This window comes from Taurulus bubalis (genome assembly GCF_910589615.1).
Source record: "Taurulus bubalis genome assembly, chromosome: 2".
Classification (NCBI taxonomy): Eukaryota; Metazoa; Chordata; class Actinopteri; order Perciformes; family Cottidae; genus Taurulus; species Taurulus bubalis.
The window spans coordinates 18,143,030-18,163,089 of NC_136590.1; the positions used below are offsets into that span (position 1 = coordinate 18,143,030).

The following is a 20,060-nucleotide window of genomic DNA, read 5'->3' on the forward strand; positions in this document are numbered from 1 at the left end:
GAGAATGAATTTGTTGGGTCTTTTTTCAAGGAAGTAATCATACTTTCAGTTCTTCTACAAATAATAAATGGAAGCATACAAGTCATTTCCTTAATGGAATCTGATACATTGCATTTGAGAGGGAAAGGCCCCGACAGAGCAGGGGGAACAAAAATAAAAACAAGAGGAGTTGAAAGAAGAAGAATGGAGAGGGGCAGGGAGGAAATCAAAGCTGTGGCGCATCGATACGAGGATGCAGAGAGTTTGCGGCTGCAGTTGCTGGGCAGCACGAGCCCATCAACTCTTTCCATCGCTGTGCTCGAGATATGAGATGCGGCGGGCCTCCTCTCTGGTGCGCACACGAACGTACAGCCTCGAGGTTAAATGCATTCTCATGAATCCTCCCCGCTGCCTCCATTTCAATCTCACCATCACACTCTGCACCCATATGCTAAGAGATCGTAAAGGAACATAAACTATGCACCGTCTCCACACCCCCACACCCTCCTTTTTAATATCGAGGGCTTGGTTTGACTTTACAACCTCCTCAATATTTGAGGAGATTTTCAACATCAGCAGAACGACTTTGTACTTGTTCATGTGAAAGAATACATGAACAAATACATATTACAGTTCCGCTGCATCAAAGGGTCCAACACCGTGTAATGTTGGTTTCTCTTATCATTAGATGCTCATTGCATTACATTCCAGGTCATAGTATCACTAAAATAACACAAAAAGTGATTTACTAGTGCAAAAAAAGTCAAGTATTATATCACGTGCGTAACATAGTAACTATATAATGTAACGAATGTTGGTTGCTAATTTTAAGCCAAATAGTTATCTTTTCCTTTTGTTGGTTAAACCTAACTTTGTAGTTTTGTTCCCTAAACCTGATAAAGTAGTTTTGTTGCCTCAACCAAATCATGTAGTTTTGTTGCCTAGAAATAAACAAGTAGTTTGTTGCCTAAACCAAAGCAAATAGTTTCTTCCCGAAACATTACCAAGACGTTTTGTTGCCTAAACATAACAACGCAAACCACGTGTTTAAAACTGGATGCGCTTCACAAAACTCAAACTATCTGTCGTTTTGGGAGTCATTGGCAAGTGACCAATTTTGTTCGTGTTGTCCAGAAAGAGGGGATGTTATTCTCTCAGTTGAGGCCTGTGCTTAACATAGCCATGCTAGCTCGGCCAAGCCTCTTCTCCTCTCTGATGATGGCTAAATGAGTTCTCGTCTCCCGACACTGTTGTTGCTCACAGGCCACTGTGTAGCCGCGGCGTAGCGAGAACCATGACCCACGCTTTGTGTGTCAGCATTGTGGAAAGGTTCCCCCGAGGCACTGTTTACAATTTGTTTTGATGAGTCACTCTGAATTCACTTGTTTTCAGCTTCATTACATGGTTGGATGATATTGCATGGAATCATCGGTGATGACATTGTTATTTAATAATGTCTTTTGCTATAGTTGATTAAGAGGCTTTAGCTGAGGCACTCAGGATGTCAAGTCGATCACTTTTGTCCGCACAATCTCATCAATCAAATGGAGTTTCGTACACACATTCATGGTCCCCAGATGATATACCCCCAGAATGTGGTAGCGCCACCGGCAGATTTACATTTGGTGTGTTTGAGTGGATCGTCTTGACAGCTATTGAATGGATTGCAATCCAATTGTTGTAATTACAGATATTAATGCCAACATAAAACATTAAAACGTGGCCATGGAAAAGCTCTGTCACGTCAAAACTATATCTAAATTACATGTCTTTTTGTGTATGCGCCGCAGTCTCTTGTTGCTTCTCAGCCGACATAAATGCAGACACACTTGTATCTGTAATCGGGTAAACTGCATCGTTCAGTCTCCAGTAACACCTTAATACTAGCACCAGACAGTAGCAGTAGCACCAGAACTGCAAGAAGAAAAATAGTGCCACTGTTTTGCTTATCTGTGGCATAGCCTCCCTCGAACACTTCATCCCAGATTATAAACAAACGTGGACGGACTGTAGACGAGGTACGACAGAGAGCATCGGAGAGTGAAAAAATAAGGGATAAGTGGTGATTCAGCCGACGGAGTTGTTTCAAAGAAATGTCAAACTCCTGGCTACAATGGAGCGAGTTTTAATGTCAAAGAGCGTCTCTTTCTTTCCTGAAGGAGAAATTTCAACGCCAGCACATTTTCGCTCCGAATGCAACGGCGCACACTTAACCTTCCATCGTACCCCTCGAGCTACAGCACACAAAAAATAAATCTGCAAGAGCTGAAGAAGAGCAACTCACTGCCAATACAATGTGAGGAACAAGGACACACCGGAGGAAGAAGGATGAGAGAAAGAGAGAAAGGAGAGGAATTGGCAGGCAGGTGCCATCGAACTATGAATCAAGGAGTTTCTGGAGTGTGTGTGTGTGTGTGTGTGTGTGTGTGTGTGTGTGTGTGTGTGTGTGTGTGTGTGTGTGTGTGTGTGTGTACGTTCCACTTGAAGGGTGTATAGCTAGGGATAATAACTAACTCTACGGGAGCAGCTTTCAGGCCCGATTTGGAACACACATTCACCGGTTCACCCCCCCATGTCAGCCGGAGGGTGAAGAAACGTCAGATCTCGTGTCTTGTGTGTTTACCCCGAGTGCTATGCATGGTCGCGACTAAGCTAAAAAGAAAAGAAAAGTCCCTCTCACATCCCTCCACCTGTGAGGAGAGGATCTCAACTGAAAGGAAGATTAAAGTTAGCCTGCCCTATTGTCCTCGCCACATGAGGCACACACCGCCTCCATCGGCACATGCAGCTGTCCACCTGCCTGCACAGCGCACCTGTGTGGGTGGGTGTGTGTGTGTGTGTGTGTGTGTGTGTGTGTTGTTGTGTGTGTGTGTGTGTGTGTGTGTGTGTGTGTGTGTGTGTGTGTGTGGTGTGTGTGGTGTGTGAGATGAAAGCATCTGACCCCTGGGATAATAACATTCAGACTTGTGACAGGCAGAATTAGCATACATAGTGGATGAGATTTATTTTCGGGAGAGGCTACGAGAAAATGTTTTCACAGAATTGATGGCACCTGTTTCTGCGGAGAAGAATATTTACATGAAGATACAACTTTTTATTTGGAGTGAAGTGCAGCGACGGACACATGCATCCAGCGGAGAGATTCCTTCTGATTCAGGCTTCATTAGGCAATGACAGACATGGTCTGCCACTGACCACCTTAACGTTTGCAAAAGCGCTGCATAGGATTTTGGTCCAAAATCCATTTAATCCATATCGTGGATCTGAAGCATTATTGATCTATTTAACCAACTATAGCCATGCTGGCATGCCAATTTAAAAAAAGATCACAACATCAGTATAAAAATATCAAGAATATGTGTCAAAAGTTAATCTGTCGATTATTTCATTATTAATCAATATATTTGTATGTATATAAGCGCCGGCTTGAAGGACAACAAGGCGAGGCTCACCCCGACTAAATCTGAGGGGCGAGTCCTTGAGGACTTGATGAGGACTGCCTGCAGCATTTTCTGGATTATATCCAAGAAAATAACAGAAATGTGAAGGAGCTTTGTCTTCAACAGGAGACGTCTTCTCTCAAAACACAGCTGGTTGAGGCACAAGCTGAGAACAGGAAGACTTTAGAAGCTCTGAAGGAGAACAAGAATCTGCTGGAGAATACACGCCCCCACTCTGAGCAGAAATGTACCATCCAAAAGACTCTACTGCATGGAGAGAAAGATGACATTAATACGCTCAAGACTGCAGTGTGGAAGGCAGAGCAGAAGCTCAAGAATGTAACTCTGCGGTGCGAGGAGGAGAAGTCCTCTATTGGAGCGGAGCTGCAAACAGCCAGGATCACAAACAAAGAGCAGCTGAAGACCATAGCTGCCTTTAAAACTCAGCAGGAGCTGATGGATGTAGGGTTAAAGGCAGCACATGAAAAACCAGCAGCTTGCTTACAACACTACACTGTAACAAGATTACTGTCGAATTTACAGTAAGTTGCTGGCAGCAATTAGCAAGTAAGTAGCTGCATTATATTTTACAGTATGCTTACTGTAAAATTAATCACAGTACATATGGAATACTGTAGTCATTTTTACAGTAACAATCCAGTAGTAAAACTTGTGAAAAAAAAATTGTGAAAACTACAGAAACTTGTTACAGTGTAGAAATGCAGGAAAAAATAAGCTAGGAACATAATGGATGCTCTCAAGAAAAGTTGGGAAGATCACTTGGAGAGTGAACATCTAAGATGGCAGAAGGAGAAAGACTCCTTTGGGCTTCAGCTGGACTATCAAAAAGAGGAAAACAACAACCTCTTGGCTGCTAAGACTCAAGCTGAGCATCTTTTGGAGCTTCGGTGCGTTGAGTGGCAGGAGGAAAAGACCTCCCTCCTTAAAGCCACTGAAATTATCCAGAAGACTATGGACCAACAGAAACAGGAGTGGCAGACCAAAGAGAGCTCCTGGAGGACCCAGCTCGATGACCTCATGACCCAGATCACCAGGATGCAGGAGAGGAAAAAGTGGTGCAGGCACTTGATTCCCTCCTGCTTAAGAAAATGAGATGCATGTATATTTATGAGGATTAGTCAGTCTCAACTATTATTATTATGTTATGGTTCAGACTTCATTCTACCCTTGGAAAGTGAAGTGATTTCACTTTTTAGGTGTAAAATTTAAACTATTCCTCATAAAGGATACACTAACTAATGCAACCACTTGCACAACCTACCAAGTCTTCGACCTTTCCAGAGTTTTCTCAACATGTCCTAAAGTTCATGGGGAGTTTTTCACTCATGTCCATCGGAAGGGCTGGACATCTGTTTCTGAACTGGGTCTATTAGGCCGACTGAATCACCACCAAAAACCCCAAAAATGTAAATCAGAGAAATTATGTCAACAAGTAGTTGTTGAAAATTCAATGTTGTACTACTGTCATGTTTAACATTTTAATGTGTAATAAAAAAAATGTAATGTATGAATTAAGGTAGCGGTCCCCAAACCACCAGGCCGCGGCTCGGTACCGGTCCGTGGGTACTTTGGTAACGAGCCGTACAGAAAGAATGAATAAACATTTATGTTGTATTAATTATCAAGGTCTGAAAGATGTTTTATATGGAAAAATGACTGGATACATTCGTCTGAGCGCCTGTGCCTCGTTACACATGTCGAGACGCTTATCTCGGTCACGTGATTGGTTACCCCTAAAATTAAGCCCACACGCTAGCAATTTTTTTAGCGTTTTTTCTACTGTAAAATAGCACTATATGTAAATAATATATCTGCAAAGTTTGCTGGACCATCAAAAAGAGGAAAACAACAACCTCTTGCCTGCTAAGACTCAAGCTGAGCATCTGTTGGAGCTTCGGAGCGCCAAGTGGCAGGAGGAAAAGACCTCCCTCCTTAAGCAGCGTGAATACTTCCTGTGGACTTCCTCCTTCTTGAAGCAACAAGAAGCCATTGACTGGCTGCTGATTATTTAACCACAGCAGAAACACATGGCAATATTTTAATCATGTGCATGAATGTTTTTGATCTTCATATCTCGATTGTTCCTTCAGGGCTTCGAAAATGTCACACTCGGGCACAACGCTGCACCCGATACACACTTTCACACTCAAAGATTTGGATGGAGCGATCCGCGTCAAGTCAGTAGGGAGCGATTTAAGTGCACTTGGCATTAGCAATTAAGAGCACTCGGAACATAAAGGCTCCGTTCAGGAGGTGATGAGAGGGTGTGTTCTGTTGGCACTCGCTTGACGCATTAATAACACGTAATAAAGCTCGCTGATGTCTGCATGTGCCTGGTGAACACGTGTGTTTACACTTGTTCTCAGGCAATGTGTAAAGCAACATGGGCGATCACACACACACACACACACACACACTGGGCTGTTAAGATGGCGTGCTGTTTCTCACTGTTTAGACTGAGAGGTTCACGCGAGCCTGACTGACGGCACATGGAGAAAGAAGCAGTCTGAATCCTTTATGCGTGTCCATACAGTGTAATTGTGTGTTAGAGACAGACACACGGAAGCAGATGTTAATATACACTCACACACTCACACATAAACACAGTAGATTTTATTATAAACAAGCACAGGAGATATGGCACATAGCGTATACACATGAGCATCAACACACGCAAATGTAATATTAGACGTGCACACGGGGAGATACCGCGAGAGACGTAATCACAGTAACGGGGCTGATACGCCTTCCAATGGAGAGAGAGGGCGAGGCGGTGGGGATGATAAGATAAGAGGAAGATGAGAGAGATGGACGTCGGTGGTAGACGGGAGGAGGAGGACTGCCAGTAGCTCGCATACTGTACAGCAAGAATCTCTTCCAGCTGTTACTGCAGGGAGACGAGAGCGAGTGAGAGAGAAGATAAGAGTGACAGAAGGCTAAAGACATAATGTGTATCCTACAGCTTTTTTTCGTCATTGGCATAACATTTTGCTTGTGTTATAAAAATGAAAAATAAAAGTGATGAAAACAGCAGCCTCTGGTTCTTACCAGTCACAATAAGGTGATTTTCACATTAAAAGCAGAGCGTTGCATTTGGTCGGGATTCATATTTCAAAAGTAGCGTTTGGGCTATGTGCATTGTTTGAATTGACTTTTAATGTGTTACTTTGTGATATTTTAAATGCAAATCATACATTTTACACAAAGTATTTGGATACTAAAAAATGAAATGTCAGAAATAGTAAGAACTAGTAGAACCATGCAGCCACCATGGATCGTGATGGACAAATTAATATCCATGCAAATAGAAAAATAGTTAGTTGTAAGTGGCTTTTTATATCCACTTGGACTCTTATGACTATGTGGCATTTGTCCTAATAGTGGCGAAATCACCCAATTTAGCCATTAAAAACTTTTAGCTGTTAGACTCTTTTAGCCGTTAGCCACATCTAGTTGAAAAAAATTCAGACTTATAACAGCTGAAGACCTAGAAGATATTCTCAGATAATAATAAAGGTCACGGCAAAGTCTCAAGGAGACTGTATTTTGGGTTTACATTCATCAGGTGGCCAAAAACCATATGGAAGTAGGCGTGGTTTAATCCATCAGCCCCTTGCCTGCTTTTTTGGGGGATTAAAAAAAAAATGATGCAGTGGGTGGACGTCGGCTTAGATCTGGTGGTGAAGTAACACTTTCACAGTGATTACACGCCCCATAGTTGACGATTTGACAATTTACATCCGCCGTTTAAACAGTCGGTGTCTGGCAAGTCTCCGGTGCACAGGAAGTGAAGGCCTTTCCATTTCTGGCAGCAGCAACAGTGGTTTGTTTGGAATAAATATAGAACAGCTGAGCAGTGCTGTCTACCACCTACACACAATCAAAACACAAAGACTTTACAGTACTGCCAGCACTGTTTCATTGACAAATGATCCCTGAGAGATGCCACGGCAGCAATGAGCACAATAAGCATTGGCAACACGTGCAAAAACCTGAGTGAAAATGTTTGTGAGTTATGATGTATGGTTTCAATTCACCATGCCTTTATATTATCTGATTCATCACTTCCCTTTGTTTCGACCTTATTAATGAACATTCATCCCTCTCTGCTGTCATTTGTTTGCATATTTCACACTATTGTGGTGACTTTCTGAATAAAAAACTAATTTTGTGCGGCTTGTTTGAACTGGGATTAGGCTGGATGATAATCTAATTCACTTTTTTCTAGTTTTTGTTTCCCGCATAATGTGGAAGTCTCATTATTCTTTGTGGATATTCCATACATATCAGGGGAAAGTTTTTTCTGTCCCTCTGTGAATTTCCTCACAGTGAGAGAGAATGCAGTGGAGGGTAGAAATTAGGGAAGTGTGAGAGAGCAGTGAGCCGTTCAGCACAGGTCACTTGTGTCTATTGTGTGTGTGTGTGTGTGTGTGTGTGTGTGTGTGTGTGTGTGTGTGTGTGTGTGTGTTATAGGCCTCTCTGGTCTGCGCATGGATGTACAGACATTGAAGCGTGGTAAACGTGAACACACACCGTGCAAACCGATTTCCCCGCTCGGTATATTCTCAACGTCGGGAAACCTTAGAGATCTTAGCCTGTGATTGATGTTACATCCGCCGAGCTTCTTTCCCTGCGCGATTGGATGTTAAATCCAATCCGTGTTTTTCAGGATCATGCAAACGGCTTCGGGCTCCGCTCATGTGGGATGCGAGTTTCTGTGAAATCAATATCCTGATTGCATAGGCTGGGAAATGCCTCGGGCGGGCGATTCCCGTCGACTTCCATGCGTTTGAAACCCAGTTGTGCGTAGAGAAGGTGGGGAAGGTTGAGCTGAGTCCGTAAGGGCTTAGTCCCATGTTGTAGGTGTTACTATTGTACGGATTCTCATATTGTGGGCTGCAGGTTTTAGCTCATGCAAAATAGATGAGCGATCACTCCTCAGCAGAGACAAGATGAGCGGCTCCGTCAGTAACACAAAAATGACAACAGAGAGAGAAGTATGGAGCCATGCAGTCATTTTCATGCTCAGTATGGCGGTAAACATTTCCGCCCTCCTCTGTTCCACACAATGCGCGTCGTGCATCTCGGTTTGTTAGGCGCATCATCAATAGCCAGACTTTCTTGTCGGCTTTTTCTTCCAGGCGTTCAATTGGTAGATAGAAACCATTCACACATACTTTGCATTGTGTACATCTGTATCGTACGTAAAATATTGAATCGTATGTATCGTGGAAAAAAGAAGATTCACATTTCGAACGATACAATTGCTTGGTTTCCTGCCCAGAGTTAGTTGAGAAGATTGATAGGCAAAGCAAGGCAAGTTTATTTGTATAGCACATTTCAACAACAAGGCGATTCAAAGTGCTTCACATAAAACCATTAAAAGCATCAACACATAATGCAGAGAAAACAGGATTTAAAAACAGTTAAGAAAACATTAAAACAGTCAAAAAGAAAAGAAAAAAAGAAAAATTTAATAAAAGTTAGTGCAGTTTAAGAAATAAAATGCAGTAGTGAGATGCAGCAATTGAATTTGGTTAATTAATCTCAATTAAAGGCAACAGCAAACAGAAAAGTCTTCAATCTGGATTTAAAGGAGCTGAGGGTCTCAGCAGACCTTGTTCCAGATATGTGGAGCAGAAAAGCTGAACGCTGCTTCTCCATGTTTAGTTCTGACTCTTGGAACATAAAGTAGACTCGTCCCAGACGACCTGAGTGCCGGGATGGTTCATAAGGTAGCAGCAGATCACAAACATACTTAGGCCCTAAACCATTCAGTGCTTTATAAACCAGCAGCAGGATTTTAAAGTCAATTCTTTGTTTGGCAAAAACCTCAGAACTGGAGTGATGTGATCCATTTTTCTGGTCTTAGTGAGGACTCGAGCTGCAACGTTTTTAATCAGCTGCAGCTTTGTGATTGACTTTTTACAGAGGCCTGTGAACACACCGTTACAGTAGTCAAGTCTACTGAAGATAAATGCATGGACAAGTTTCTCCAAATCCTGTTGAGGCATAAGTCCTCTAACCCTTGATATATTCTTCAGGTGATAGTAGGCTGATTTTGTAATTGTCTTGATATGGCTGTTCAGGTTGAGGTCTGAATCCATAACTACACCTAGATTTCTGGCTTGGTTTGAGGTTTTTAACATCAGTGATTGAAGCTGAGTGCTCACTTTCAATCGTTCATCCTTTGGTGTCGAGTAGCAGCAATTTAAAGACAGAAAATAATATATCAAAACAGCAGGGATGAAAGATATATACAATAATAATACTAATAAAATAAAATAAAAATAAAATAAAAATAGCTGGGATGAAAGAAAAGCACTGTATTCATTTAGGAATTTAATTAAACTTAAACAGTAGAAGTGCAAAAGTGCAAGTCTGTATGTATGTGTATATTAAGTGTGTGAGGTGTAAATAAACAATCAATAACAAATAATACCATGTCCACATCCTCTCCAAGAACACTCAGAGGACTCGGAGCCGTCACCTTCCTCCTGAAGTCCACCACCATCTCTCTGGTCTTGGCCACGTTCAGAAGCAGAGTCATCAGAGAACTTCTGCAGATGGCATGACTCCGTGTTGTACTGGAAGTCCGTGGTGTACAGGGTGAACAGGAAGGGAGACAGATCCGTCATCCGTGTGATTATGCGACTTAACCAAAGGCGCAATGCTTCCGTTGCGATTGTAATTTTATGGTATTAACACCAGGTAATGCTTTTATGATCACAATCAATAACATCCACAACCTGTAGCAGTGAGACAGGTCAGATTAACATTCAGATCATACACTAAAGTGTTTGGGCGAAAGAAACCAAGCATCTTATAGATTGTGTGCCCTGGAGACAGCAGTGCGACCATGTTGCTTAAATTCTCTTGGGATTTTCCCGGCAGACAACATGTAGACTACACACACACACACACACACACACACACACACACACACACACACACACACACACACACACACACACATATACACACACACACACACACACACACACACACACACACACACAGTCCCGTGTGAACCTCTATATTTCACTGACAATGAACTTTAAAGCAGCGAGCGCGCTAGCCTCTGCCTAAGCTAACAGGATTTGATATATTTATACATTCCCCTGTTCTTGTTTGGGTGACTCATCTATCAGTGGGTGTCCTATGCCTTGATCTCCTTCCAGAATGTTTCTTTCATTACTTTGAGCTGCATTCTTTTCCCTCCTCATCTAGAATTCTCTGTCTTCTGCGTTTTTAAATTCCTTTATTGATTCTTTTTTTTCATATTTCAAGAATTAAGGTTATCTTTTTGTTTTTGCTTTAATTCCTGTCCAACACCCGTCAGGACTCTCGCCCTTGTTTACTTCTTCAGTCCAGTCTGATGATGATTGGGAGAGATGAAGCTTTGCCGGACAGACAGTAATGAGGGCAGGAATACTGATTAGCGCAAAAGAGGCTCGTTCCAGGTTATTACATTAAATTCTCTGGATCTGGGTCCATTTGTCACTCGAGTCTCTGTTAAGGCAGCAAGGTGGCCTAATCAGGCGCACAGTCATCCTTAGGCAAGCATCTTGCTTGCTTAAGTGTCCTTGAGCAAGATACCAATTCCTTTTGAAGCTGCAATGAGCCTATTATCTTTGTCTTTTCTCTCTCTATACTATAGATTTAGGAGATGATTGTTTTTTTTGTGTTCAAATAAGTAAGTTTCTTCCCTAACTGGTGTTTGCGAAGTACAGACATTGTGGTCAGTCCAGCACCTTGGCTTAGCCTGAAATATCTCATAACTATTGGATTGATTACCATTATATTTTGGACAGCGAGTCATGGTCCCCAGAGGACGAAGTCCACTGACTTGGTGATACCGTGACACTTGTTCTTGTGCTACCAGCAGGTCAAATCTTTAACATCGCCAATTAAATATCTCACAACTAAATATATTGACATTTGGTGCAGACATGCATGGTTCCCAGATGATGTATCCCAATGTTTTTGGTGAAGCCCTGGATTTCACCAGGATGAACAGTACTAAGTTCAGTGATCCTCTGACTTACCATATAGCACCATCAATATATGAAAATGAAAATGTTGCCCAAGCCTATTGTTTTACATCTGCAAACCTAATGACCTTCCCATCAGGCTCAGCTGCATTTTGTATCATCAACGTTCCAGAAAAATAACGTTAATCCGCATTTTCTGTGTCTGTCTCCTTCCGCAGAAATTCGATGACTTCATCTTTGCGTTCTTTGCCGTTGAGATGGTCATCAAGATGGTGGCCCTGGGGATTTTTGGCAAGAAATGTTACCTTGGAGACACGTGGAACCGCTTGGACTTCTTCATAGTGGTGGCTGGGTGAGTTACAGGGCAGATACTAGTAGATGTTTTGCGTAATTGTCCCCAGATTTCATCAAGCTGCAGGGTTTTCTCTGCTCGCGCCCCCAGAGCAGATCAAACAACACTGGATTTGAAGCGTGGACCTTTGAGAACCAGTCCCCTAAGTAACATCAGGCTTCTTTTCCTGTGCGCTCCGCCGGGTTTGTCTTCAAATGAATCAACCCCCCCTGCCCCCCTTGAATGTCCTGTAAAAGCCTTTTAAATAAAACTTGGTAGCAAGTGCCCTCCTAAATTCCTCCGAATCTGTCAAACAGCTGAAGAGAGTGAGATCAGATTCAAAGAGTGAGGGTGCGAATGCAAACTTAGTTTTTCTTTTGAACTCGTTCACATTACTTACTTTTACACTTCATAACTTCCCTACTACACTTGCAGATTGAATATGGTTTTGTGCAATAACATATGCATACATGCACATGCACACACACACACACTGATGCAGACGCCGTAATTTGATTAAACATGTTGCGGAACGTAGCCTGCTGGTTTTGGTCTGACATTTTCATCACACTGTTTCCCCTGCTGGTTTTTAATGCCATCCTTCTGCCACAGCTTCTGTTGTCCATCAGTGGGAACATGGCACATCTCATTCTGTGTGTGTGTGTGTGTGTGTGTGTGTGTGTGTGTGTGTGTGTGTGTGTGTGTGTGTGTGTGTGTGTGTGTTTGAAAATGAGAGGGAGAGAGAGAGAGGAAGAGAGAGAGAGAGAGAGAGAGAGAGAGAGAGAGAGAGAGAGAGTGTGTGTGTCTGTGTGTGCAGGAGAAAGCATGTCCTTCAGCAGCAGAGAGGAGATACATTTCAACTACTTACTACCTGCCGCCGCCTTCATCTTGTATGCGACGGCAACCCGGAGCCTTCCTCCTCAGCCCTTGTTCATTTTAATTCCTCCTCACTCTTTAATGCGTCTGAGTGGAACTCTTTTAGGAGAGTAGATAGTGAAAGCTGCTTCCCTATTGGCTACCACCACCGCCGCTCGGGGAGCAACTGATCCAGTGCCAGAGTACCAGAAGGAACAAGATGGGAAATACCTTAATGTCTGATAATCAGGCACTAATCCAAAGTCGTAAGAAGGCCAATAAAGGAGCCTCTAATTAAAGCTACAGCATCGGGCAGTGAGAGCAGGTGTTCTGTCATTGAGTTACAGCTTTGCTGAATAGTATTACATATTCTACTTTTTTGCATACAGATGAAACAATAATGTACTGGTGGAAAAAAGGAAACAAACTGGGTCATTGTTGCAGTGCAGGATAGAATATGCATGAAGAATAGGCAACAGATTAAGTGGAATTTCATAATAAAACATTATGGCAATAGACAAACCCGCCTGCTTTACGCATTGCAGCATTAGAGGTAAAAGTTCTACTTTGACTGTCTTTCTCAAAAACTAAGCACAGAGAATGAGTATATTAATAACTCAAAAGATGTTTGGTATTTTTTTGTTTTAAATTGCAAAATGTTATTATATATAAATTCAAACGTTGACTGACTACACTCTGCAACGAACAAATCTTTTCGTTTTCCACGTATCAGCCAATATTTATCCATCAACAATAGTCATAATCTCCCAGAGCTCAATTGAGATTAATTAAATCGTAATGAATCCAAACTCTGCTGTCCGACTGGCCTGCAAAAGACTGCTGGATACGCTCGCCCTTTGCCACGCAACCGCTGGAAACGTCACCTGTGCTGTTGGACGGCAAGTTTGTCAACTTTTTGTGCTTTTGTTTTGCCAGGTTGAGGTTAATTTCACGCCGTTATATACGGACCGTGCGGTATGAACACTGTGTGTGTGTGTGTGTGAATGGGTGCATATTGACGTATAGTACACAGCGCTTTTAGAGGGTTGGAATACTCGAAAGGTTGGTCCATTTACCAGTGTTTCTTTAACACGCTCGCTGGCTAAATATACTTACTATATCGTTTAGGTATGAGGATGTATCGGGGACAAATATAAAGGCTTTACAATCTATATACAGAGCGGTAGCTAAAAATATACTTCTGCTCATACACGCATGTCGTGTATGGACACCATGGGAGGAAATCCTCTTAATACCTCTTACCCCCACCGCCTGCTTGACTTCACGCTGTTATATTGATGCACACTGTCAAAGCCAACGCCGGTTCAGGCTGTACGGCGGAACTTCGCTTCAAACCAAGCTCTTACACGCCCCCCTTCTCCTGTCACTCTTTACTCTGTAACAATAATTTCTGAAATAAAGGTTGCCATCGGCTTCTCGTGTGTGTCGGACCGTGAACAAATATGGAGCGTGACAGAAAGCATGGCACGGGTTATTCCTAAGTTTATTCCTACGTCCATATCTCCTGGTGTCACGCACGTTAGCTTACATGGCTCAGCATACATGTGTAGAGATGTAAATATGGTCTTTATGGGTTGCCATTTCTGCACAGATGAAAAAATGTAATAATTAAACAATAAGGATCTCATCTGTACAGAGGGTCCCTAGCCACAAGGAGACAATGGTAACCCGGGCAATGGCTGCTTGTCAGAGCGTTTGATATATCCCAGCAACAGTTGTTACGTCTGCGGAGGAAGGCTCTGATGAACTGTTTGTTTCTTTCCGAGAGGATATTTACAGCTAAGCTGCTTTTTCAGCAGGTCTCGGCTCTCTCCTCCTAATCACCTCACCGTCAGGAGTGAATGGTGGAGGGATGAGCGTACCGAACAGGTGGAGTGTGGAGAGGAAACAGCGGGAGACGGGATTCTCCTCGCATTCCACAAATACAATTTTAATTCCACAAACGAGGTCACTTGGAACGCCGTCGCAAACACTTTTTGAGTTTCACTACTTTTGGAGTTGACTTTGTGACGCCCGGTTTGAGAAAAAGTGGGCGTCGGCGCCCTGCGCGAAGAGAAAAAAGACACCGCTCGATGTCTCGTGTTCACACTCGTTGTGAAGTTGTGTGCTTCACCTGTCGAGTCAGTCAGAGTCTTTAACAAACGTACGCAATCTCTTTTTTTTTTACCGACATCTGTATGCAGAGCTCGGAGCCAATGACCACAGTTGGCATGACATCTGACACACACGCTATTTGTTACTTTTTAACGCGTTCAACTCTCTCATTCTCAACTCGGTAATATATGCAACCAAATACCTTAATTTGTATTCATTAACGACACAGGCAACACATTCTTCAACATCACACAGGGAAGGAAAAATCCAATATGTACTAAAAGTACACAAACAGGAAGAAACACAGCTGACATTAAAGGCTATTTTTGTTTTATTGCTGTTTATTTTCAGCCACTCGAGCAGTAGGCTCAAGGGACGGCAATGATTGTCGGTCAGTCAGCCGGCCCACCACTTTGACCCCGACTGAGACATCAACTATCAGATTGCCACGGGGTTTAGTGCAGGCGTTCTTGGTCCCCAGAGGATGTAGCTTGTTAAAGTTGGTGATCCCAGGACTTTTTCATCTACAACCATCACCCGCTTCGAATTCTTGTTGGTTTACGACTGGTTTAAAACCAATTACCTCAAATGTCTCACAGAGCAACGAGCATGACTGTAGACTCTCAGACTTATGACGTTTTGGCTATCATTCATGTCAGTGGGAATAGCGTGAAATCTGTGTCCTGTACCAGGCCGCTTGCTTAACAAACCTGCAGTCAGCATATTGAATCCGGCAGCCGTGAATGCTCTGCAGCCTAGTTTGTTGTCCAATAAGCTCTGTGACTGTGAATGCACATTAAGCATGTTGTTGTTTTTTTTCTCTTTTAATTTGCTCAAGAAGGGCAGTTCCCCGATTGAAGCCACAGAGTGGAACAAAACACTTAAATTGTGACTTGTGACTCATCACAAGTTGTAAAGACGGGGAATATTCTGCTCCAGAGTTACAGAATGATAAATCGTATTCATCTCCAAAGTGGTTCCATTCATCTATCCAAATGAAACAGGACAGAATTTTGAACTCACCTAAATGAGCCAGATTGATTCATTCATGTCACTCCGTTCGGTAAAACTGTTCCGAACAATTTGCATTAAAATGAACTGATTGTACCCAAGTGTGTGGGAACCAACTTTTCTATTTCAGACTCAACTCTGGATTGACTGGCTTGTTCAAAGAATGTTTTCATTTATTTATGTATTTTTTTCATCGATTGGTGCAGTGGAGTCTACAGTCAATAGCCGAGGGGTCTAAATAGGAAAGTGTACAAGCACTTACTGTGGCAGACAGGCTACCCTATCCATTGTACATTGATCTGACCTAACGCTCTCTCTCTCTCTCTCTCTCTCTCTCTCTCTCTCTCTCTCTCTCTCTCTCTCTCTCTCTCTCTCTCTCTCTCTCTCTCTCTCTCTCTGTGTGGATGGGTTCCTCCTGGAGAGACACAGAAAGGATAACTGAAGAGGAAGAGGAGGGTTGAGAAGGAAACAGGAGGAAGGGTGATGGATTGACGAAGAAAGGCAGATGGAGAGAGGAGGAGAAGCCGAGGCAGACTGCCTCGATATGTAATCCGGTCGGATGTTGCAGGACGAATGAAAAACCCTCATTTTGGTCTCTCGTTCACTTTGGAAATATGTGACATTTTCCTGTATACATTTCAGAGGCTGTAGATCAGGGATGTCAAACTCATTCGGGGCCACATACTGCCCATTTTGATCTTAAGTGGGCCAGACCAGTAAAAGCACAGCATAATAACGCATACATAACAACAATATTTATCTATGTTTAAATCATTGGTGAAGGTTTTTGGATGATAAACCCTATTTCAAGGTCTTTCTACAATAAACCAGAAACATAAAGACCAAAAATTCAGACATCAGCCCACTGTTCATCTGCCTGGGTTCTCCTCTGCAGATTCCCTCGCTTTGTGACGCGTTTGTGATGCCACTTCATGACGTAATCCATTTTTAACGACTTGCAACACAATGCGTCGCGGTGAAAAATACAGTGAAATGTCCAAAAACTTCATTTGCAGCTTGTACTTGCTGCTTGTACTTGACAGCACGGGTCCAGTCCACTCCGACGCGGTCCAGCGCTTCAAAGAGGGCGCTAAAAATGTAATTCGCTGTAGTGGTGTCTGTCATGGGTACCAACTCAAGGAACTCCTCGGTGACCGCCACAATCTCATCAACACCACGAATGAATAAGGCCAGTTGAGCAACATCTTTAGTAATGTCTGTGCTCTCATCGATTGCAACTGAAAATGCTACACATGACTTTACTCTATGCTTCTTTTGGCTATCCAAATCTGCTGAAAGATCGGAAATCCTATCCGTCACAGTATTCCTCATTAGGCTAATGTTGACAAAAGCCTGTCACTTTAAAAAAAACATACAGTATATATATATATATATATATATATATATATATATATATATATATATATATATATATATATATATATATATATATATATAATGGGCAACAGTTGTTGCCCATTAAAGATGTGGTAAGTCAGAAAAAAAGTTACAAAATTACGTAACAGTCTGTCAGTCTTGAATTATCCGGTGACCACTCAGATTCTTCTCGGAACCTATTTTGGGGTTACAAAACCCACAGTAATAGACGTGCATAGCAAGTTCTAATCACAGGCACTCTGTTTTATGCTTTTACCGTGGCGGTGCCAGGACAGAGATATAGAGTGAGTGGGGCGGGGGGGACTTTGAAACAAGTTCCCCCGGTCCAAAAACGCCTCGAGAATCTGTTTTGTTTTTCTCAAGGGAGCAGAGCTGAAGGTCTTCCTCGAAGTAGTGGAAAATATAAACTTGTGAAAGAAAGCCAAAAAGTGTGATGTAAATTTGAAGCAGATCAAATTTGGCCCAGGCTATATGGCGTACCCCATCACCTTGACCATGTAAACTAATTATATAAAAGCATCACTATGAATTTCGCCACGATATATTGATATTTTAAACACAAGCTAATAGCGACCTTACCTGGCTTTAAATATTCAACGCGTCCTCTTTAATTTCAGACGCACGATTGAGTCACACTGAAGGAGGTGAGAGAGAACTCTCTGCGTCTCCACCCATTTCTTCTCTTCATGACTAATTGATGAACACTTTGGACTGGCTCCAGCCCTGTTTAGGGGAAGAAAAGGGGCGTAAGGATGGAGGAAGGAGATGGGCGATGGTGGTGGGGACATCAAGAGGAAGGGAGAGAGGAGAATAGACAAGGTGAATGGGGAAAATATTGAGTTATTTTACCTTAATTACGTTTTTCTTTAGTTTTTTTGTGTAGCAATAGGATTGCTTTATAGTCATACTTGGACTCGGTTCATGCATACACTCTCTTTTAAAAGTAATAAACTTTTTGTTTCGGTGGCTTTATGTAAAAAAAAAAAAAAAAGTACTTTGATAGGTTGAGGAGAGCCTCACTCTGCGCTGAATGGAAAAAAAATATGCTCATATCCAAATGTAAAACTGAACATGTTGCATCTCAGCTGTTTAACCCACACTCACACACACACACACACACACACACACACCAACACACACACACACACACACACACACACACACACACACACACACACACACACACACACACACACACACACACACACACACAAGCATTCCATGGACAGCAGTGCGTTTTCGAGCTAGGCCTTCAGTGCCATATAGTCCACATCAGGGGCGGACTGGGGGAAAAAAGTGTCCCGGGAGTTACTGTCACAGACCGAACCACTCAATACGGCGCGCTGCTCAATACGTGGCGCGTTCATACAGACCACCATGTGTGGACAACAGACACCCACTCCACCACACGGCATCACCACGAGCATGGAGGGAGGTCATATGGGGTGTGGGGACCGACCCACGGAGCCCCTTCAGCGCCCAGCAGACAACCTCGCCGAGCAACGCACGGTTACGCAGCGCCTTTCGGTCGGACGCCTCCACGTCCTGACTGACACACCTGACCATCTCAACCCCGTAAAAACAACACCATAGACACATCAACACAACGCCACCGCAGATGAAAAAAACACAAAAAGCAGGAAATAAAAAAATAAAAGAAAGTTCAGCAACGCGGTTGAACAGTTTATCAGTGCGCTTCAGTTCCAGCAACAGGTGGCCATGTACTCCCACTGAGTGTGTACTGACACACTGACCAATCACAGCGCATGTTAATGGTCTTGCGGGCCCTGTGGCAAAATACATGCTAGAAGGCCTTCTCAAGTTTAATCAGCTCTCGATTCCATACAGAAACAGAAGTGAAATGTGATTGGAATGCGCGCTGTTAACCAGATCATTAAACAGCCGCCGCGCCATGCAGCAGGCTGAAGGCTGGAGGCAGAGGAACAGAGGAGCACAGGAGCTGTGCAATGAGAAAATAAGCTAATAGGGAAAAATAATTATAATACATGTAGTGCATTTGTGAAAAACAATTAAACTATAAAAAACGTAAATTTAGGCCAGCAGAGAAGGCTTAGCAGGCCCTGATGACCCACCACTGCTGGACAGTGATGGCCATTAAACAATCTGTCCACTGTCAGCAGTCGAGCAGTATGTCTCCATCCCTCCGTCTCTGCAGCATCCGGACTGGACTGCTGCATTTCTTCTCCTCCTGGGTGTCGTTATCCACCTGGGTTCCTCCTCCATTAGTCAGATTATCCGCCCACTACAAGTGGGTCAGCAGATCGGCCATAGATTGCCAGACAGGGCGAGGGAGGGAGAGGATGCTGGGGAGATAAAGATGAAGATGAAAAAGCTTCAGCTCAAGTGTGAGCAGAATATTTAAAAGCTTTGTGAGAACGGTAGATGTAAATCTGGGGCTTTTATTATCAACCAGAATTACAATATAGTAGTAGAGACGACCATCCTGTAGCCTCTGTTGATCCTGGCTTCAGGTTATAATATAAATGAGGTTGTTTCCAACAACCTTCAACCGAAAGAGGATAGGGCAGGCTGCATGTGTAAGTGCTTGTAAAACTGCGTAGTAATGAAACATATAAACAGTTACTCCACTTTGATTTTTAAGCGACATCTTCATCATTTTCGGATTTCGAGTAGTTTCAGTTTTTCAGCTCTCGTTAACCGCGTATCGTATAGTCACTCAGGATTTTTATTGATACTAAAAAACGAACTTCCTGGAGGGAGTGACGACAAGCGCACAACAACTTTGTTGTTGTTTTTGCAGGAGGGTCAACATGCCCATGTAGGGGTAGCTGAGACCTCTGACTTCTCAAGAAGAAGAAGGAGAAGGAGAAACCCCCCCTCCCTTCGGAGCATGCGATTGTTGCGAGAGAAAGAGTGAAAATTCAGCAACCAACC

General features: G+C 43.0%; 1 protein-coding gene across 1 annotated transcript in view; it reads left to right on the forward strand.

Annotated features, from left to right (window-relative positions):
- cacna1g (calcium channel, voltage-dependent, T type, alpha 1G subunit) overlaps positions 1-20,060 on the forward strand; it is a gene marked incomplete at its 5' end in the record, with an annotated part of 203,919 nt that overhangs the window by 72,303 nt on the left and 111,556 nt on the right. Inside the window, one exon of the mRNA XM_079214082.1 lies at positions 11,653-11,786. Coding sequence (XP_079070208.1) covers positions 11,653-11,786 — 134 coding nt within the window. The remainder of the gene's footprint in view (positions 1-11,652; positions 11,787-20,060) is intronic.